This window comes from Argopecten irradians, chromosome 7 (genome assembly GCF_041381155.1).
Source record: "Argopecten irradians isolate NY chromosome 7, Ai_NY, whole genome shotgun sequence".
NCBI lineage: Eukaryota > Metazoa > Mollusca > Bivalvia > Pectinida > Pectinidae > Argopecten > Argopecten irradians.
The window spans coordinates 9,942,518-9,966,006 of record NC_091140.1 but is presented as its reverse complement, the minus strand read 5'-3'; the positions used below and the strand labels follow the sequence as shown (position 1 = coordinate 9,966,006).

The 23,489-nt window shown below is 37.2% G+C and overlaps 2 protein-coding genes across 3 annotated transcripts in view; one reads left to right on the top strand and one right to left on the bottom strand.

Moving 5' to 3' along the window:
• Positions 1–345: 345 nt before the first annotated feature.
• Positions 346–7,926, bottom strand: LOC138327507 (mediator of RNA polymerase II transcription subunit 7-like). Its single transcript, XM_069273655.1, has 3 exons — positions 7,843–7,926; positions 5,495–5,641; positions 346–2,095 (listed from the first exon to the last, which is right to left on the bottom strand). Exons 2-3 carry the CDS (start codon positions 5,618–5,620, stop codon positions 1,553–1,555), a joined length of 669 nt encoding a protein of 222 aa, XP_069129756.1. The 5' UTR covers positions 5,621–5,641; positions 7,843–7,926; the 3' UTR covers positions 346–1,552.
• Positions 7,927–8,115: 189 nt separating this feature from the next.
• LOC138327504 (tyrosine-protein kinase Btk-like) overlaps positions 8,116–23,489 on the top strand; it is a 35,257-nt gene continuing 19,883 nt past the window's right edge. For both annotated transcript variants that reach the window (XM_069273652.1, XM_069273653.1), the window contains exons 1-5: positions 8,116–8,177; positions 21,265–21,786; positions 22,292–22,390; positions 22,904–22,997; positions 23,126–23,260. In XM_069273652.1, the coding sequence (XP_069129753.1) occupies positions 21,640–21,786; positions 22,292–22,390; positions 22,904–22,997; positions 23,126–23,260 (475 nt within the window). In that variant the 5' untranslated portion in view covers positions 8,116–8,177; positions 21,265–21,639. The remainder of the gene's footprint in view (positions 8,178–21,264; positions 21,787–22,291; positions 22,391–22,903; positions 22,998–23,125; positions 23,261–23,489) is intronic.

Here is a 23,489-nt window from a genome sequence, read left to right as displayed (position 1 = left end):
ATTCCAACATCAATCAATTACTTCAAGTTACACATGATTCAACAATTAAAACAATTAAGGGTTTCAACAAATTTGATTTGAGAAGATAATTTAAAATAACTTATTTCAGTTTCTTTTCAAATCTAAGATTTAAAACTTTTCAGATCTTTTCAGTTCAAACTAATGTTTAAAACTTTGAAATTTATTCAGAAAATCCATTATTCCTAAGCCAGTATTTTAAAACATTATTTAATGATCATATAATTAATAGATTTTACAGCCCTAGCTGGAATATTGCATATCAAAGACTTCTCTTGTAATTGCAATCATTAATTTCAATGATTTAAAATGCACTTCACATGAGAAGTCAAAATTTTCTTGTATTAAACTTTTTTTCTCATATAGATTTTTAGAAAAAGGAGTTCATACCATGAAAGAAAATGGAAGAAAAAACATATGTCCGTGTGCTCGTTTTTGAGCTTTTGTCCCTTAAAGACACCTAGTTGACAAAATATTGGATTTTATGGGAATTTAGCCGTTTTGACCATATAAGATATAGATTAAAGCCATAATTTCCTAATGAGGTGTTTGATATGTATGAATGTTTGTAGAATTCATTTTCTATTAGTCTTCTTTAAAAATATACCAGTTTTGATCAGATAGACTAATATTTTTTCTCAGAATAACAACATATGCTACCCCTACCCCTTAATTTTGAGCTACAAAATGCACCATTTGAAGCCATTTTTGCCAAATTCAACCCTTTACAGAAAAAGTTCTGGTATTAAACTTTTGTTATTATTTTGCATATCAATAGGGAAACGGTTGTTCTTTCTAAATCAGGAAGAAAAATTGGGGGTCTGTGTGCTTACTTTTTTGCCCCATTGAAATTTTGTTATTTTTCAGTATTTTAGATAAAAAAAAAAAAGTGCCAAAATTATCATTTAATGTTAAAATAAAGTCACAAAAGTGTATCGTTTCACATATTAATGCTAAATATTTTAATTACTACGAACCTAGTAACGATTTGCAGCAAAAATTAGCTAAATACAGCTTAAAATGATGGCGCAGTAATGATTTAAGTAAAAACAATTTCAGGAAAAAATGGTAAAACTGTGGCTCTACTTGAAGCGAAAAAAGACACAATTTCAAAATGGCCGCCAAATGGGCCATTTCTTATAATCCCCGTATAAAAAAAATCTATTAAAAATAGAAATGTAATTTTTTGACAAAATTTGCATCTGGCAACTTGCTACATATACTGATAAATTATATTTGAAAATCTCATAACTTCTTTGATCTATGTTGAAACGAGACTTCAACGGGACTGAAACCTCAGAAGAATACATCCTTAAAATGCACTTCACATGCATATGCAATCTATTTACTTTTATTTACATATCAAAGAACAATATTTCTTGTCTTGGCCTTTACCATTATATCTACAACATTTAGATCAACAATACAAAATTTACAATTTAGATAATTTTGAATTATATATATATATATATTATAAATTGTGAATTTTATGTTAATTACTATGATATCCACCTACAAAACACAAAGTATGCCATCAATTCATACTGTCTACAATGTCACACATCATGCGATCGAGCTGGTCACATGGTTCTACTTCCATATTGTAATCTGCCATTGAGTGGCCAGCCTGGAGCAGTTCTGTTTTCACCAGAGACTTGGAATCAAAGCTATAGTCATCAGACAGGTGAGTAATGCTAGTTTGAATCAACTCCTTCACTTTATCTAAATGCTTTTTGAAACGCTCTCCGATTTCCTGTCTCTGATTTTTTTGGTGTTCCATCATCACCCGTAAAGTCTCTCTAGCCTGATGGGGACGATATTCATTAATGAGATGGTGCATGTGGATGAACAGAAGATTTAAATCCTCCAATTTCTCAGTCCGTTTAGGAGAGTTTGGAGCCTTTATCAATATATCAATGAGGTCAAGAAAGTTCACCACAATTGAATGGTTGAGTTTTTTGAGTTCTCTTTTATGGTCGTAGTTCTGTGGATGTAATCGTCGGAATCCTAATGACTCGAGTGGTCTGATGATGGCATCCTCAGAGGTGTACTGGGCACCAAACATACTGTAGGAATCCTGAGGACAGAAAAAACCCACATATTTACAAAACTTCATACCAACATATACTACATCACACAAATGGCCTAATTACTCCATTATAGTCAAACCTGCCTCAGTGACCACCTCTGTTTAAAAAGGTACCTACTTAATAAGATCACTTTTCTAGAGTCCAAAATGAGCAATTTTAACACAATTCAACCTGTGTATAAAGACCACATGACTATAAAGATATTTTTCTCTGTCCATTGGGTGGTTTTAGAAAGGTTTGACTGTTGACCTCTCATAATCATATTTCACACTCAATTTGTGGTTGTAATCCAATTACAGGTTTGAGAGGAGTTGAATTTTAAGAAAATTTTCAGTGAAATCCTCCCTTTCATAGGAGGTTCAACCCCTCTTTGTTGAGAGGCTTAACCACATTTGGCATGCACAAACAGTCTTTTGACTTTTAAACACTGGACAAACAAAGCACACAACAGTCAGATAACTATAAGTGGATATATATTTATCTGAGCTAGAGTTACTAAGTTTACAATGATAATTTGACATGTTAAATGTTAAATTACAGTTTGTATACAACAGTTATTTCCCTTTGCTCTGGAATTAACTTTATATATTATATGGATTAATTAAGTTTATATTTTTGTTGTTTGTTTGTTTTATTAAAGGTTTTTGAAATTTTTAGACTGATTTATGTAAGTGACTATGTTGTTCTTATCATGTATGCAAATGTTACAGTACTATGTATAGATTATGCTAATGAGTAGTTTAGGGGTTGCGACTGACCAATCAGGATTATCCCCTAGAGGGGGTCACCATTATTGACCATAGCTTGAGGCAGTGTTTGACGTAGGAGGTGGCTGTCATTTTTTCTAAGCACCCACCCACCATCCCCTGCGTCACCATTGTACTATTTATGGATTCCATTTTCTGTCTTATGTTTATCTCTCTTCTGTTTATCTCATGTTCATTACTGTCTGTATTTTTTTTTTTGTTATGGGCTACTCACTCTTTAGGCGTGTATGGTTTAGTTCCAGCTTTTAATATTTGGTAACTTCTGCATTAGTTTTTTAATTTTAATTCCCTGGCTTTTAATTCCAAGGGAATTATTACCCCCAATAAATCAGTAACACATACATTATATTTTCAAGAATACTTTGAGTCAAGAAGTTTCTCTGGCTCCTAGTACAGAGTCAAACTTTTTCTCATGTCTTCTTTTTACGCTAACACTAGAGTCAAGTTGCTTCTTCACACTTCTGGGGAGTCAAGCTTCTTCTCTATATATGCTTAGCCATCTCTTTTATACGTAAAGTCAAGTTGCTTCCCTGAAGTTCGACAGGGTCAAGCTTCTTCTTTATGTAGTTCTATACTTAGAGTCAAGTCGCTTCTCTGGAGTTTCGACAGGGTCAAGCCTCTTCTCTATTTATTACTTTAGTTATGTAAGAGTATGTTATGTATATAGCTATGTATTGAGTGAGTAGCCCCTGATTGCCAAAATTTATGTTTACTGTAGTAATAAACAGGTAAACTGTTGATTGCGTTTTTGTTGTATATAAATGTAGACTTGACGGTGGTGAACTAGATGGGTACACTTACTTAATTAATTATCTATACTGAAGAGTTGACAGTGGATACACAGGTGAGTAATGCTGATATGGTTACCTAGCATGCATATGGGGTACTTTCATAATTGACAATGGTTATATCTGTACAGTTGACAGTGGTTACCTAGAATAAGATGGACACATGTACTTAGTTGACAGTGGTAATCTAGGTGGGCATATTTACCTCAGAATTGACAGTGGTTGTATCTGTAGAGTTGACAGTGGTTACCTAGGTGGACATATTTATCTGAGAATTGACAGTGGTTATCTAGGTGAGCATTTTTTCCAGTAGAGTTAATTGACAGTTGGTTACCTAGGTGGGCATATCTACCTGTAGAGTTGACAGTGGTTACCTAGGTGAGCATGTTTACCTGTAGAATTGACAGTGGTGAACTAGGTGGTCATACTTACCTGTAGAATTGACAGTGGTTATATAATTATCTAGGTGGACATGTGTACCTAGGAATTGACAGAGGTTATATCTAGGTGTGGATATTTACCTGTAGATTTGACAGTGATGACCTCGGTGAGCATATTTACCTTGGCAATGGTTACGTTGGTGGTCATACTTACCTGTAGAATGGACAGTGGTTACCTAGGTGGTCATACTTACCTGTAGAATTGACAGTGGTTACCTAGGTGGTCATACTTACCTGTAGAATGGACAGTGGTTACCTAGGTGGTCATACTTACCTGTAGAATGGACAGTGGTTACCTAGGTGGTCATACTTACCTGTAGAATGGACAGTGGTTACCTAGGTGGTCATACTTACCTGTAGAATGGACAGTGGTTACCTAGGTGGTCATACTTACCTGTAGAATGAACAGTGGTTACCTAGGTGGTCATACTTACCTGTAGAATGGACAGTGGTTACCTAGGTGGTCATACTTACCTGTAGAATGGACAGTGGTTACCTAGGTGGTCATACTTACCTGTAGAATGGACAGTGGTTACCTAGGTGGTCATACTTACCTGTAGAATGGACAGTGGTTACCTAGGTGGTCATACTTACCTGTAGAATGGACAGTGGTTACCTAGGTGGTCATACTTACCTGTAGAATTGACAGTGGTTACCTAGGTGGTCATACTTACCTGTAGAATTGACAGTGGTTACCTAGGTGGACATTTTTACCTGAGAATTTACAGTGGTAAACCTTCATGGGCATATTTACCTGTAGAGTTGACAGTGGTGAACTAGGTGAGCATATTAACATGAGAGTTGATGGTGCTTACCCGGGTGGAAATGTTTATCTCTATATTTGACAGTCTATACCTAGGTGAGTGTATTTACCTAAGAATTTACAGTGGTTTCATAAATGGTCATATTTAAGTAGAGTTGACAGTGGTGACATAGGTGAGCTTATTTACCTGAGTATTGATAGTGGTTATATAATTATCTAGGTGGACATATTTACCTAAGAATTGGCATATTTTCCAGTAGAGTTGACAGTTGGTTACCTAGGTGGGCATATTAGGTGGACATGTTTATCTGTATATTTGACAGTATATATGTATCTAGATGGGCATATTTACCTGTAGAGTTGACAGTGGTTACCTAGGTGGGCATATTTACCAGTAGATTTGACAATGTGGACATATTTATGTGTAGAAATGACAGCAGTTACCTATAAGCTAGGTGGACATGTTAACCATAATGTTCATTATGGTTAATGCTTAGATAGATAAATTTACTTGTAGTATTAGTATATATAAGTAGATCTAGATTTAAAACTGGGAGATTTGATTGTGATTACTATAACATTGGAATTTGCCCATTGTTACCTAGCTATTGCCAATAAGAATATTTACCTGTACAGCTGGAGGTGGGGGTGGTGCCAGGCCTCTCCGCACATTTTCATCAGTGTACTGTTTGTAGTAGTTGGGAGGATTAGGGAAAGCACTAGTGCTGACGCCCTGATTACCAGTATCTCCCATGTTGCTGATGTGTCTTGTGGACTGAATCACAAAAGCATTATAACCAGTTTATCAAATAGATAACATTAATTATAATGTGTATAAGTGTATACACAGGAGCATGACATTCTGTCAACAAGGACTTAAATTTTACATTTTTTAAAACTTGCTAAAAATAGCAAGTGCCCTAAATTTGTACAGCTAAAAATCTTTTTACATATGATTAAAGATGCTCCACAGCTGACAAATGGTGACTTTTCACTATCAGAAACAGGAGCAGACGATTTAGCATTTTTCTTCAGTTACAAAAGTTACTTACTTTACACCATTACCATCATTGAAAAGTTTGAGCTTCTTATTTCATTTTAAGTTAAAGCACAAGTTTATTTGGCAGTAGTTATCCGTCAGTACGTGGGGCAGTTGCAGGACAAATATAAAATAGTATGTATAGAACTTACTGTTTCATTTCTTTGAACAAATGAATTGTTACCTCAATTGAACTGTTGAATATTTCCAACCCTTTCTGTTTCAAATTCAATATATGGGATTAGCTTTAATGCAAAACATTGCATGCTTAAAAACCAATTGGATGCCAGAATAGCACTTTACAAGAAAATATAGAAAAATGCATGAAAACTTTACAAACATGTATGATGTTTAGTTCTCTACTCAGCAAAATATCAACTGACAGGTTGGGCACATGTACATTTATTGCTATTATAGTGATATATAGCTATATAATAGCTATTTATAGCTATACAAAGCTAGCGAAAAACAACATTACTGGAGATAAAAAATGCTTGCGCTCAAAACAGACTCCTGAAACTTGCAGGGAATGTGTATAAGGATAATTTGAACACTATTCAACCACTTTTCGTTCGAAACAATAGAGCAATAATTAACTTAATTAGCTTAATTATACCTCATCAAAATTGCTTTCAATATGTTTGAATGATCGTTATAAACAACCACTGCAAGTTTCAGGAGTCGGTTTTGAGCGGAGACATTTTTATCTTCAAAACTGTTGTTTATCGCCAGTTTTGCATAGCTTTATAGGCACTATGTCTACAGAATAGTGTGAGGTACGAGTTGTCTCAAAACAATAACATACTCTTAGTCGATTGTCAAACTTTTCTTTCGATTGCCACCTCGAAAAGCTGGTATGTCGGACGTTTCGACCGTGCATGTGATTGCATATAATATCCCCTTTTGATACGTCAGTGTTATGTTTATGGCTACACGAGTCTATCTGATAAAGTATCTTGTGGTTATAACCATTGTTTAAACACTGGGGTTGATTTAGTGCACATAGCATGTTGGGTCGAAATAACCCGCCGTATACATCAAACGGGCCGAGACATTTCGTACCTGCACACAATAGATGTAAACAAACATGTAGACGAACACGTTGTGTTAGTGTTATTTCGGACTGAAGAAGGCCCTATAGTGGCTGAATATATATTCCATAGAAATTATTTTGATTTTGCTTTGAATTTATTTATTTTGGCCTTTTATTTCGGATTATTAATATACTAGCTTTATACCGTTTTTCCTCATTATGCATAGCTTTAAATAGCTATTATAGATACTGCAGTATATATAGCTATAATCAGGTTGGGCACATGTAAATTTATTGCTATTATAGCGATATATAGCTATAATAGCTATTTATAGCTATACAAAACTAGCGAAAAACAACATTTCTGGATTTAAAATGCTTTAAGTGCGTTCAAAACCGACTCCTGAAACTTGCAGGGAATGTGTATAAAGATAATTTGAACACTATGCAACCACTTTTCGTTCGAAACAATAGAGCAATAATTAACTTAATTAGCTTAATTATACCTCATCAAAACTGCTTTCAATATGTTTGAATGATCACTGATGATAGTTATTAACAACCACTGCAAGTTTCAGGAATCGGTTTTGAGCGGAAGCATTTTTATCTTCAAAAATGTTGTTTACAGTCAGTTTTGTATAGCTATATATAGCTATTATAGCTATATATCGCTATAATAGCAATAAATTTACATGTGCCCAACCTGATAAAAGCAACAATACATTTACATGTGCCCAACGTAACCTGACTGAACAATGCAAGTGAACGACAGTCTTCAGTCTGTTAAGGGTGCTGCAATATTCATATTACTGTTACATCATACAGCTGGCATAAGCAGTATACGTTATGTAAAAATAATAACAAATAATAATTTGTTGCATATTAAGTATCAGTAAAAACAAACCTTTGTTTTAAAACATCATGCACAACTTTCCACCGGAAGTAAGGCAATGAAAGTAAATATTAAAAAATGTAAAATATGATGGAACGCAATAGCAAATCAATATGTCAATTTTACATTTTAAAAGACTTATTCATGTTTTTAGAAGTATGTTATTTCTGCGCTATAATATGAAATATTACTATGAAAATATTTTGTTGTATATTTAAAATTATGTGGTGTTATGTTTCAAATTTAATGCCGTTTGTTTTTTTGATTTCGGAAATTAGAAATGGATGTGTTTTTGACAGGGGAAATAACACTGTATGTTTCTGAGGACAAGTAGGAAGTGACTTATGGTAAAGTAAAAGTTTATTTGACTTCTTTTGATTCTATATAATCCTTATCTTGCTGATGCATGGCTCTGCATACAGATATTTATTATTAAAAGTCACTTTTGTATTCAATTTTTAGCAATTTTCGCTCTAATCTGATGTCAAAACTAAAATGTGTAAGTTAGGTCAAGAAAATTTAACTTCCTAGTAAAAAGAGAGTTGAAATACATGACATTAGTGGTTAAAATGAATTTCATTTAATTGCTGTCATTATTTTAAATTAAGATTTAACTTTTAATGCAGTGAATAGATACATATGTACCAGAAAATGACTGAGAAAATTTGGTGAAGATTTTATTTGAATCATAATAATACAGCTAGAATCTAGGATCTTAGGATCTGTTAAAATCTACTTTGAATTAGCAAACTATGCACAAACTATGTTCTAATATAAATAAAACTCTAATAAAATAAAACTTAAAACATCCTTTGAATGATTTTTAAAAACATTTAAAGTTGGGGCTTCAACTAAAGAATTTGTGAAAGAGTTTCACAGATCCGCCACTCACCAAAGATTCCTTGTGTTACTGAGGTCCTACTCTGCTTCTTATATAGTTTCAGTGTTACCACTGCATGCTTCTAGTGACTAACTGTGTAAATAGCTTGTTCTTATCTATAGTTTTGACAGCTCATTTAATATTTTATATACTCAACAACATTGTTACATTTGCGCCTATACTCTAGCTGGTAATTCTAACTTGCATTCTCTCCATGTAAATTTGGTACCAAATTTGCTAGATATTGTTCTAGCTTCCAATTGAACTACAGGTCAACAATTGCAAAGTACCTATATATGATATAATTATCCTAGGAATATAATTGGTGTAGCAATAATCCTAGATCAAAAGATTTCCATATTGGGTTGATAGCCTAGCTAGCTAATAGATATCCTCATGGAGTTGATGACCTATAATATTAACTAGATATCCACATGATATATAAATAAAAGTTGATGGTCTTTATTAGAAATCTCCCAGATGTCGCCAACAACAACATGGAACAGATATAGCCTTAATTACATATTCAACCTTATATCCGTATAGAATTGATGGTCCTATATAAAACCCTATAGATATCATTATGGAGTTGATGGTCTTATATAAAACATAAAGAGATATCCCCATGGAGTTCATGGCCTTATATCAAACATATAGAGATATCCCCATGGAGTTGATGACCTAGCATTGCCATAGAAAATCTAGTTCAGATTAGAAAATGTGTAAAAGTAGACTTACAATGCTTTCTAACCAGATACAAAATGATCCCTACATATGTGCTAGTGGAGCACTACTGTAGTAAATCACTCTGTATTGAAAATGTATTATTCCTTTTATAGGTTTCTAAATATTTCGGGCTTATAGATACATGTATTCTGTATTATCTATTTTTCTATCTCGTCCAATCTATCGATCTGGTACCTTTTACGCGATTATTGGCGAAATTTTACGCCATTCATCAGCTTTGAACCAGGAGGCCAAAGACCAGATAATTTTACATTGGTATATAGATGGGTTTTATTATATCTTTGAGGCACGAGAAAAAAAAATCTATTATCTTTAAGTTATTAAAACACTTACAGGTAACAGATTTTATTATCTGTGTAGAAGTCTTTTGAGCTAGCACAATATTCCAGGTATGTGTAAAAACATTTTTAGCTCACCTGGCCCGAAGGGCCGGTGAGCTTATGTCATGGCGCGGCGTCCGTCGTCCGTCGTCTGTCCGTCCGTCCGTCCGTCAACATTTCCTTTAAATCGCTACTAGTCATAGAGTTCTGCATGGATTGTAACCAAATTTGGCCACAAGCATCCTTGGGGGAGGGGGAACAGAACTTGTATAAATTTTGGCTCTGACCCCCCGGGGGCAGGAGGGGCGGGGCCCAATAGGGGAAATAGAGGTAAATCCTTTAAATCGCTACTTGTCCTAGAGTTCTGCATGGATTGTAACCAAAATTAGCCATAAATATCCTTGGGGGAAGGGTAACAGAACTTGTATAAATTTTTTCTCTGATCCCCCAGGGGCAGGAGGGGCGGGGCCCAATAGGAGAAATAGAGGTAAATCCTTTAAAATCGCTACTAGTCATAGAGAGTTCTGAATGGAATGTAACCAAATTTGGCCATAAACAACCTTGGGGAAAGGGGAACAGAACTTGTATAAATTTTAGCTCTGGTCTCCCGGGGGTAGGAGGGGCGGGGCCCAATAGGGGAAATAGAGGTAAATCCTTTAAATCGCTACTTGTCCTAGAGTTCTGCATGGATTGTAACCAAAATTAGCCATAAATATCCTTGGGGGAAGGGGAACAGAACTTGTATAAATTTTTTCTCTGATCCCCCAGGGGCAGGAGGGGCGGGGCCCAATAGGGGAAATAGAGGTAAATCCTTTAAATCGCTACTAGTCATAGAGTTCTGAATGGAATGTAACCAAATTTGGCCATAAACAACCTTGGGGGAAGGGGAACAGAACTTGTATAAATTTTAGCTCTGGTCCCCCGGGGGTAGGAGGGGCGGGGCCCAATAGGGGAAATAGAGGTAAATCCTTTAAATCGCTACTAGTCATAGAGTTCTGCATGGATTGTAACCAAATTTGGCCACAAACATCCTTGGGGGAAGGGGAACAGAACTTGTATAAATTTTGGCTCTGGCCCCCCGGGGGCTGGAGGGATGGGGCCCAATAGGGGAAATAGAGGTAAATCCTTTAAATCGCTACTAGTCATAGAGGTCTGCATGGAATGTAACCAAATTTGGCCAGAAATATCCTTGGGAGATCAGAACTGTGTTTGTATAAATTTTGGCACTGGTCCCGGGGGGCAGGAGGGGCGGGGCCCAATAAGGGAATTATAGGTAAATCCTATAAATCGGTACTTGTCATAGAGTTCTGCATGGATTGTAACCAAATTTGGTCATAAACATCCTTGGGGGTAGGAGAACAGAACTTGTATAAATTTTGGCTCTGACCCCCCCGGGGCAGGAGGGGCAGAGCCCCCAGTAGGGGAAATAGAGGTAAATTCTTTAAATCCCTACTTGTCCTAGAGTTCTGCATGGATTGTAACCAAATTTGGCCACAAACATCCTTGGGGGAAGGGAAACAGAACTTGTATAAATTTTGGCTCTGACCCCCCGGGGGCAGGAGGGGCGGGGCCCAATAGGGGAAATAGAGGTAAATCCTTTAAATCGCTACTAGTCATAGAGTTCTGCATGGAATGTAACAAAATTTGGCCAGAAATATCCTTGGGAGAATAAGAACTGAGTTTGTATAAATTTTGGCACTGGTCCCGGGGGGCAGGAGGGGCGGGGCCCAATAGGGGAATTATAGGTAAATCCTATAAATCGGTACTTGTCCTAGAGTTCTGCATGGATTGTAACCAAATTTGGCCATAAACATCCTTGGGGGTAGGAGAACAGAACTTGTATAAATTTTTGCTCTGACACCCTGGGGGCAGGAGAGGTGGGGCCCAATAGAGGAAATAGAGGTAAATCCTTTAAATCGCTACTAGTCATAGAGTTCTGCATGGAATGTAATCAAATTTGGCCACAAACATCCTTGGGGGAAGGGGAACAGAACTTGTGTAAATTTTGGCTCTGGCCCCCCGAGGGCAGGACGGGTGGGGCCCAATAGGGGAAATAGAGGTAAATCCTATAAATCGCTACTTGTCCTAGAGATTTGCTTGGATTGTGACCAAATTTGACCATTAACATCCTTGGGAGAAGGAGAACAGAACTTTGGCTCTGACCCCCTGGGGGCAGGAGGGGTGGGGCCCAATAGGGGACTTAGAGGTTAATATTAAAATTCCTTCAGAAAAGAAACAATGAACCTGTATTCAGAACATTACTTGGCATTACAAACCAGGTGAGCGATACAGGCCCTCTGGGCCTCTTGTTTTTATATCAAATTATAATAATTGGGGAGCTGTTTATCGCATGATGAGTGATTAAAAGCTTTTATCATTGCATCTTTAGTATAGCTAACCTGGGATTTCCATAAAAATCAGGATTGTTATATAAATTACTATGTACCTGCATTAGAAGCTGACAGTGCTTAGTGTCACCTCTTTGAATATCACTGTCACCCTCAGCTTCACCTCGGTGATATCCATAGGGTGACACTATAGGGATTGTCAACCCCTAATGCAGGTAGTATTTATATTATTTAATAGCAAAAGTCCAAAACTTACCATCGACAGTAAAATAACAAATCAGCTTCCATAACACTGTAACAAACGTAATGTAAATAGCAAAACTCTTACTCGTCCTGTTGTCTGTAATAAAAATTAGCAATGTCTTGAAGGCGCTTGTAAGATTTGTACATTTTCCGTTCTCTTAATCACTGATGGGATACATGTAATAAAAACTGACATATTTACAGTGTTTGGAGGGAAAGCGAAAAGGGATAAACGGTAAGCTGTGAACTTTGACAGAAGATAACGATAAACAGATTCTTTGGCAAAACTGCCGTATAAATAAATAGTTTAAAAAAAAATTTGAAGTTTTAATAAAAAAACAAAGATTTCATAAAAAAGAAACAAGTGCTCATCGTTTTCAAGAGGTTAACATTTTGCACTGTAAAAACTTAATACACTACAGAAATGTATCACCTGTTGCTAGGGGGTTGCTATGAACATGTCGATTGTCTCCTATTGTTGTAATGCTAACTGCTGTGTGGAATGCTAAATATATCTGGACCAATTAGAATTCAAGATTTTTTCTCTTGAGGTATAATAATACAATATATATATAAGAACCTGCTGTTTACATAGGCTTGTTCAAGGGGAACTTCAAGATATTACAAGAATACACATCCTGTACATTTGTACTTATCTACGTACTATTATCATATTTACCCTGCTGGTACAACTTGGAGGTTTTGATAAGGAAGTAACAAGTCCTGTAAGTGCATTATACAATGGTAGTGATATATAGGAATCACTGTATAATCTTCTGCATCTACAGTACTAATTCAAAATGAAATACAGTACTGTATTGTTGTTATTTAAGCAGAAAACTGTCTTCCTATGGAATCTATGGTCTATATATATAGATTATAAGACTTACAGACAATCTTTTATGAGATGTTTTTTTTAATTGTCTGCAAAGCTCTGGCATCTTTATATATATGTATATATATAGGCCATAGATTCCATAGAAGATAATATAATATTTTTAGCTCACCTGGCCCGAAGGGCCGGTGAGCTTATGTCATGGCGCGGCGTCCGTCGTCCGTCGTCCGTCCGTCGTCCGTCCGTCGTCCGTCGTCCGTCCGTCAACATTTCCTTTAAATCGCTACTAGTCATAGAGAGTTCTGCATGGATTGTAACCAAATTTGGCCACAAACATCCTTTGGGGAAGGGGAACAGAACTTGTATAAATTTTGGCTCTGACCCCCCGGGGGCAGGAGGGGCGGGGCCCAATAGGGAAAATAAAGGTAAATCCTATAAAACGCTACTTGTCCTAGAGTTCTGCATGGATTGTAATCAAATTTGGCCAGAAACATCCTTGGCGGAAGGGGAACAGAACTTGTATAAATTTTGGCTCTGACCCCACGGGGGCAGGAGGGGTGGGGCCCAATAGGGGAAATAGAGGTAAATCCTATTAATCGCTACTTGTCCTATAGTTCTGCATGGATTGTAACCAAATTTGGCCAGAAACATCCTTGGTGGAAGGGGAACAGAACTTGTATAAATTTTGGCTCTGACCCCCTGGGGGCAGGAGAGGCGGGGCCCAATAGGGGAAATAGAGGTAAATCCTATAAATCGCTACTTGTCCTAGAGTTCTGCATGGATTGTAACCAAATTTGGCCAGAAACATCCTTGGCGGAAGGGGAACAGAACTTGTATAAATTTTGGCTCTGACCCCACGGGGGCAGGAGGGGCGGGGCCCAATAGGGGAAATAGAGGTAAATCCTATAAATCGCTACTTGTCCTAGAGTTCTGCATGGATTGTAACCAAATTTGGCCAGAAACATCCTTGGGGGAAGGGGAACAGAACTTGTATAAATTTTGGCTCTGACCCTACGGGGGCAGGAGGGGCGGGGCCCAATAGGGGAAATAGAGGTAAATCCTATAAATCGCTACTTGTCCTAGAGTTCTGCATGGATTGTAACCAAATTTGGCCAGAAACATCCTGGGGGAAGGGGAACAGAACTTGTATAAATTTTGGCTCTGACCCCCTGGGGGCAGGAGGGGCGGGGCCAAATAGGAGAAATAGAGGTAAATACTATAAATCGCTACTTGTCCTAGAGTTCTGCATGGATTGTAACCAAATTTGGCCCAGAAACATCCTTGGGGTTAACAGAATTTGTATAAATTTTGGCTTTGACCCCTTGGAGCAGAAAGAGTGGGGCCCAATAGGGGAATTAGAGGTAAATATCCAAATTCCTTCAGAAAAGAAACAATGAACCTGTATTCAGAACATTCCTAGGCATTACAAACCAGGTGAGCGATACAGGCCCTCTGGGCCTCTTGTTTATTTACATTATTAACCCATTTTTAACCCACCATATTTTTCAGAAAGTACTGAAGGGATGTTTCTCAAATTTCATATGTAGGTTCCCCTAGGGGCCTAGTTGTGCATATTGCATTTTGGGACCAATCGGTCAACAAGATGGCCGACAGGACGCCATCTTGGATTTTGTTGTTAAAGCTTGTTACCACTATTTCTCAGAAAGTACTCAAGGGATCTGAATCAAATTGCATGTGCAGGTTCCCCTAGGGGTCTAGTTGTGCATATTGCATTTTCGGACCGATCGGTGAACAAGATGGCCGACAGGACGCCATCTTGGATTTTGATAGTTGATGCTTGTTACCACTATTTCTTAGAAAATATTGAAGGGATCTGTCTCAAATTTCATGTGCAGGTTCCCCTAGGTCCCTGGTTATGCATATTGCATTTTGGTATCGATTGGTGAACAAGATGACCGACAGCACGCCATCTTGGATTTTGACAATTGAAGGTTTTTTCCGCTATGTCTAAGAATGTACTGAAGGGATTTTAAGTGTCTTAAATTGTATATGCAGGTTCTTCTAGGGGTCTAGTTTTGCATATTGCATTTTAGGACAGATCAGTGAACAAGATGGTGGCAGGTAGCCATCTTGGATTTTGATAATTGAAGTTTGTTACTGTTATATATCTCAGAAAGTAGTCAAAGGATCTTTCTCAAATTTCATGTGTAGTAATATGTAGTAAAAGCTTGAAAAGCAGAGAAAAGATCCCTCTTTCCTTTGTCAGACAAAGATCGTTCTTAGGTGGGGGCCAAGATCCCTCTGGGATCTCTTGTTAGGGTCTCTGCATTAACATATTGTTTAAGCTAGACCAGGAAAATCGTTTATCAAAGACAATTTAATCCACAAAATGGAACAGCCATTTTGTCAGCGTGATCAGTTGATGTTACCATGTCAACATCAGTGACATCATATAATGTCACATTTCAGGTGTCAGTTATACCCCTATATTCTTCATTTTTAGCTCACCTGGTCCGAAGGACCAAGGTGAGCTTATGCCATACCGTGGCGTCCGGCGTCGTCCGTCGTCCGTCGTCCGTCGTCCGTCCGTCCGTCCGTCCGTCCGTCAACAATCGACTTCTTCTCCATAACCGCTGGTCGGATTTCAACAAAATTTGGCTAGTAGCATCCTTATGGGCTACTAACTGAAAATTGTACAAATGATGGGGCTGACCCCCCAGGGGCCTGAGGGGCGGGGCCAAAAGGGGTCAATTTGGCTATTTCCATATAAACGACTTCTTCTCTGAAACCAAGCATGGGATAGCACCCATAATGCAATGGTAGCATCCTTATAGGGTGGGGATTCAAAATTGTACAAATGATGGGGCTGACCCCCCGGGGGCCTGAGGGGCGGGGTCAAATGGGGTCAATTTGGCTATTTCCATATAAACGACTTCTTCTCTGAAACCAAGCATGGGATAGCACCCATAATGCAATGGTAGCATCCTTATAGGGTGGGGATTCAAAATTGTACAAATGATGGGGCTGACCCCCCGGGGGCCTGAGGGGCGGGGTCAAATGGGGTCAATTTGGCTATTTCCATATAAACGACTTCTTCTCTGAAACCAAGCATGGGATAGCACCCATAATGCAATGGTAGCATCCTTATAGGGTGGGGATTCAAAATTGTACCAATGATGGGGCTGACCCCCCGGGGGCCTGAGGGGCGGGGTCAAATGGGGTCAATTTGGCTATTTCCATATAAACGACTTCTTCTCTGAAACTAAGCATGAGATAGCACTCATAATGCAATGGTAGTATCGTTATAGGGTAGGGATTAAAAATTGTACAAATGATGTGGCTGACCCCCCGGGGGCCTGAGGGGCGGGGTCAAAAGGGGTCAATTTGGCTATTTCCATATAAACGACTTCTTCTCTGAAACTAAGCATGAGATAGCACTCATAATGCAATGGTAGTATCTTTATAGGATGGGGATTCAAAATTGTACAAATGATGTGGCTGACCCCCGGGGGGCCTGAGGGGCGGGGTCAAAAGGGTTCAATTTGGCTATTTCCATATAAACGACTTCTTCTCTGAAACCAAGCATGGGATAGCACCCATAATGCAATGGTAGCATCCTTATAGGATGGGGATTCAAAATTGTACAAATGATGGGGCTGACCCCCAGGGGGCCTGAGGGGCGGGGTCAAAAGGGGCCAATTTGGCTATTTCCATATAAACGACTTCTTCTCTGAAACTAAGCATGGTATAGCACCCATAATGCAATGGTAGCATCTTTATAGGGTGGGGATTCAAAATTGTGGAAATGATGGGGCTGACCCCCAGGGGGCCTGAGGGGCGGGGTCGAAAGTGGCCAATTTGGCTATTTCCATATAAACGACTTCTTCTCTGAAACTAAGCACGGTATAGCACCCATTATACAAATGGTAGTATCCTTATAGTGTGGGAATTCAAAATTGTGCAAATGATAGGGCTGAACCCCCGGGGGCCTGAGGGGCGGGGTCAAAAGTGGTCAATTTCCATATAAATGACTTTTTCTCTGCAACTTAACATGGGATTACGCTCATAATGCAATGGTTACATCCTTATAGGGTTTGGATTCAAAATTTTGCAAATGATGGGGCTGACCCCCGGGGGCCTGAAGGGTGGGGTCAAAAGGGGTCAATTTAGCTATTTCCATATAAACGACTTCTTCTCTGCAACTAAGAATGGAAGAGCACTTATAATGCAATGGTAGCATCCTTATAGGGTTGGGATTTGAAATTGTACAAATGATAGGGCTGACCCCCGGGGCCTTAGACGGCAATAGATGCGAGGTCAAAAGGTCAATTAGGCTACTATTTTCATATAAATTACTTTGTCTCTGAACCTATGTATTGGATAGCATATTTGTATGGTATCAATAGCATCATTGTATGGTTGTGATTCAAAATTAAACTTTGGGAGTCAATTTTGCTTATTTTTCTAATTGTCTGAGTCTTGTGATAATTACTAACAAAAAACCAGGTGAGCGATACAGGCCCTCTGGGCCTCTTGTCTTCATTTTGTCTTGGTAGTATATAGTAGAAGTGGCACATGAATGTAAATGTTTTTGTAGGGAAGAAAAGTTCCACTTCTTTCTGGTACTTATTGGCAGGAGAAATATCCATATAGTCATTTTAACTGTAAAAAGCTTTACAAGTATAATAAAATGGTTTTTGAATCTTGTTTTGTAAAGTCGTATTATTTAGCTGTTGTATAGGTGGCCATCAGGTATATGTAGTCTTTGTTTGTTGGGTCCGTATAACTTCTTGTGCGTTGAGAATTGTCGTTGAAATGATGATTGACTCTGATGTTTTGGTTCACATTTTATTCTGCTGTATTTCATACGTTACATAGAGTCATTGTTGATACATGTGGCCCAAAATGGGGCCACACACAAGGTGTGTGCTCCAATAAGTTTCTCAGCTCTATTTATACATAACAACGAGAGCATAGGGATCAGTATTTGGCCATGATATCCAACACCTGAAACATCTGATACATGGATAGCTACTGTATAACATAAGTAACACGCTGAACCAATTAATACTGACCAGTTTCACAATTAGCATTACATATAAGATGTTCAGACACCACATACCATTACACAACAACGAGAAACCTATACCTATAACCCAGACTATTATGTACAGACCTGGCCAGCTATCGCATGGCACTGATAACTGATAGTATATATATGTTTAGACCTGGGACACACACGAATAGCTGTAAGTCTATATCAGTATCTTATGAAATAAAACTTATTATATTAAGTTACAAATCCTAATTTATATATTAACATCATTCTTGCTATTTTACTAAGTGGGCACTTAATTTTGCGGAAATGATCTTGACAAAGATGAGTATTAGGGATGGATATTTAAAGCAACTACTGGTATGTGTATACCTGGGGAAATACTGTAGCTGATTAAAGCAACTACTGGTATGTGTATACCTGGGGTAATACTGTAGCTGATTAAAACAACTACTGGTATATGTATACCTGGGGTAATACTGTAGCTGATTAAAACAACTACTGGTATGTGTATACCTGGGGAAATACTGTAGCTGATTAAAACAACTACTGGTATGTGTATACCTGGGGAAATACTGTAGCTGATTAAAGCAACTACTGGTATGTGTATACCTGGGGTAATACTGTAGCTGATTAAAACAACTACTGGTATGTGTATACCTGGGGTAATACCGTAGCTGATTAAAACAACTACTGGTATGTGTATACCTGGGGTAATACCGTAGCTGATTAAAACAACTACTGGTAGGTGTATACCTGGGGTAAAACTGTAGCTGATTAAAACAACTACTGGTATGTGTATACCTGGGGTGATACTGTAGCTGATTAAAACAACTACTGGTACGTGTATACCTGGGGTAAAACTGTAGCTGATTAAAACAACTACTGGTATGTGTATACCTGGGGAAATACTGTAGCTGATTAAAACAACTACTGGTATGTGTATACCTGGGGTAATACTGTAGCTGATTAAAACAACTACTGGTATGTGTATACCTGGGGTAATACTGTAGCTGATTAAAACAACTACTGGTATGTGTATACCTGGGGTAATACTGTAGCTGATTAAAACAACTACTGGTATGTGTATACCTGGGGAAATACTGTAGCTGATTAAAACAACTACTGGTATATGTATACCTGGGGTAATACTGTAGCTGATTAAAACAACTACTGGTATGTGTATACCTGGGGTAATACTGTAGCTGATTAAAACAACTACTGGTATGTGTATACCTGGGGTAATACTGTAGCTGATTAAAACAACTACTGGTATGTGTATACCTGGGGTAATACTGTAGCTGATTAAAACAACTACTGGTATGTGTATACCTGGGGTAATACTGTAGCTGATTAAAACAACTACTGGTATGTGTATACCTGGGGTAATACTGTAGCTGATTAAAACAACTACTGGTATGTGTATACCTGGGGTAATACTGTAGCTGATTAAAACAACTACTGGTATGTGTATACCTGGGGTAATACTGTAGCTGATTAAAACAACTACTGGTATGTGTATACCTGGGGTAATACTGTAGCTGATTAAAACAACTACTGGTATGTGTATACCTGGGGTAATACTGTAGCTGATTAAAAACAACTACTGGTATGTGTATACCTGGGGTAATACTGTAGCTGATTAAAACAACTACTGGTATGTGTATACCTGGGGTAATACTGTAGCTGATTAAAACAACTACTGGTATGTGTATACCTGGGGTAATACTGTAGCTGATTAAAACAACTACTGGTATGTGTATACCTGGGGTAATACTGTAGCTGATTAAAACAACTACTGGTACGTGTATACCTGGGGTAATACTGTAGCTGATTAAAACAACTACTGGTATGTGTATACCTGGGGTAATACTGTAGCTGATTAAAACAACTACTGGTAGTGTATACCTGGGGTAATACTGTAGCTGATTAAAACAACTACTGGTACCTGGGGTAAATACTGTAGCTGATTAAAACAACTACTGGTACGTGTATACCTGGGGTAATACTGTAGCTGATTAAAACAACTACTGGTATGTGTATACCTGGGGTAATACTGTAGCTGATTAAAACAACTACTGGTATGTGTATACCTGGGGTAATACTGTAGCTGATTAAAACAACTACTGGTAGTGTATACTGGTATACTAGCTGATTAAACAACTACTGGTACTGTGGGGTAATACTGTAGCTGATTAAACAACTACTGGTAGTGTATACTGGGGTAATACTGTAGCTGATTAAAACAACTACTGGTAGTGTATACCTGGGGTAAAACTGTAGCTGATTAAAACAACTACTGGTATGTGTATACCTGGGTAATACTGTAGCTGATTAAAACAACTACTGGTATGTGTATACCTGGGGTAATACTGTAGCTGATTAAAACAACTACTGGTATGTGTATACCTGGGGTAATACTGTAGCTGATTAAAAGAACTACTGGTACGTGTATACCTGGGGTAATACTGTAGCTGATTAAGAACAACTACTGGTACGTTTATACCTGGGGTAATACTGTAGCTGATTAAAACAACTACTGGTACGTTTATACCTGGGGTAATACTGTAGATTAAACAACTACTGGTACGTGTATACCTGGGGTAATACTGTAGCTGATTAAAACAACTACTGGTATGTGTATACCTGGGGTAATACTGTAGCTGATTAAAACAACTACTGGTATGTGTATACCTGGGGTAATACTGTAGCTGATTAAAACAACTACTGGTATGTGTATACCTGGGGTAATACTGTAGGAGATTAAAGCAATCCAACATCAACATTTGCTTTAAGAATTTCTTTATTCCTGATCATGAGCATTACAGATTAACTTGCTACAGATTTTGTTAATCATCAATGAGAGTGGTTTTGACTACTATGTTATGCTTGATATACATGTACATTTTGGTGTGAACACAGCAATCTTTCAGTTAAATGCATGTGAATTATTTTCAATAACTTGAAGATGCCTTTTAAGAGAATCCATATATTTTGAAATTAAGTAATGTTTTTTTTATTTTAATTTTTGTTATATTTTTCAGATCACTTTTTAACAGAAGATGGAAGACAGACTCTTTACAAAGATGTTTTACTACTGCAGTGCGTGGTACAAATATTTGACAAGTCTGGAATAGCTGCCATTCATATATAGCAACCAATTTAGAGTAGTCCTCCCTTACATATCAACCTGAAGTTGTCTCCCCTTAGAAGAAAAGCTTTGAGAATTTGTCTCCTCTCAACAAAAGACCTGCAAAATAGTCTTCATTCATGTAATTAGAGACTTTAGAATATAGTTTTCTGTAAAAGAAAATAGTAGGAGGAGTAATCTCCCTTCACCAAAGCAGATTTGAGAAAATTCAAGCTAGCAAGCAACAGTTTAAACTTTAAATTCTTGTGGAGTGTCAATTGAATAAATTATGACAATGGCGAAGGTTGGCTATAAAAAGGACTATATGATGAAAAGGTCTCAAAATAAGAGCACCTTCATAACAAAAGAGAACTACAAAGCTCGGTGGTTTGTCCTGGACAATGAATATGTAAGATACTACGAGGGCACATTAGAGGTAGGTTTATACAGATAGATTAAGAAATACATAAACTCATTCACACCCGGAAATTCATAATGGTCTATTCTTTGATTTAGAAGAGTCTTAATTATATGATGTGTCTTAAGGGGTGAATGAAATTAAATGTGAATATATGTTCATTGTAAAAATCATTCATGGAGACAAATTTAAATGAATAGTAAATCGCATGCTAAAGAACGTTGGTTTACATTAAGTCCATACAATAATGCACAAATTGAAACATTTACATGGAAAATATCAACATACTTATAATTAATTATAGATGCATGGTAGTTACTGCGGTCGCAGTGACAGGTTGCCATTCCCAGGGTACTCTAAAACCAATAATCCAAAGTGATTTTGAATTTTTTTACCACACTTAAATTACACTAAAATTAATTTCTATAAAGGCATAAGTTGTTTAAAATTTCAACATCATGACATTGAAATATGGCTTTATCAGTTTATCTAAAAGTGAAATTTCTTTGAATTTTCATTTCAGAAACAAGGAAAAGTGAAAGGTTCTATTGATCTCAAATTAGTGAAGGCTGTGGAGAATATCGACGATCATGTCTTAGATAACAAGGAAAATGTCTTCCAGGTAAAATATCAGACCGTGAAATTTATAGTTTGCCTGGTACCACCAACATCCCATTGTAGGTGAATAATAGATACTTTCAATGTCATATTGTATTGCTAGGTCACAGAAAATTGAAAATGTGAAGATCTTTTCATTCAAAAACATATACACCCATGTCAGAAGTAATTAAAGATGTTTCACTATTGATGAATGGTGTTTTTTCTCTATCAAAAACAGGAGCAGACAAATTAGTATTTTTCTTCAGTTACAAAAGTTACTTAATTTATACCATTACCACCATTGAAAAGTTTGAGTTCCTTATTTTTCCTCAAGATAAAAATATTAAAAATAATTCATTGTGTCCCAAATAATCCATGGGACTATGCCTATGTACCAAAAGCAACATAATTTATTTTATATGTATTTTTGTGTTAATTAAACATCAGTTATTGTTGAAATGATGGGTGTCGTTTATGCTCTGTCTGCAGTGGAGCATCTGTAATAATTAGGTAAATGACTTGTTATTGTACACAGATCCAGTACTCAGAAGGAAGTGAGTTCTACACACTGTATGTTGTGGCAATGTCAGACCAGAAAAGGAAAGAATGGGTAGATGAGATCCGAGAGGGTATGTCAATAACTGATACAATTGAACTACAATCACAAACAACAGATTCATGAAATTTCTTTCAAAGTTTTTATTTTTCTAGTATTTTTTTAATATTACAAAATGAGGATATTTTCTTGTTTTTGCAGCCGCTATAAAAAGAGGAGCGGATTTCTTCCCTAAGTACCACAACGGTGTATGGACAAAGAGTAGAGGGAAATACAGCTGTTGCGACCAGATAGACAGGAATGCTCCCGGCTGTATGGTCACAACAAGCGAAAAACGTAAACAACAATTTCTTATATTTGTCAACATGATAAATCTATACTGATTAAGATAAATTGTACTCAGATAATTAATATCATTCATAAAATTTTTAATGGATTTTACATAAGGCCTGTAAAGGTCTTAAATAATTGGCGTTGTGTTTAGATTTCATTTGATCAATTGATAAACAGTTTCAATATCTACAACTAACAAAAATTGAATAAAACTGACAAACCAGTCATCAAA

Bases quoted from the DNA above. Each gene is read 5' to 3' on its own strand.
- LOC138327507 (XM_069273655.1), bottom strand. From the start codon at position 5,620: ATGGGAGATACTGGTAATCAGGGCGTCAGCACTAGTGCTTTCCCTAAT. The intron at 2,096-5,494 runs GTAAATATTCTT...TTCTGTCCTCAG, and splicing joins CCCCACCTCCAGCTGTACAG to GATTCCTACAGTATGTTTGG.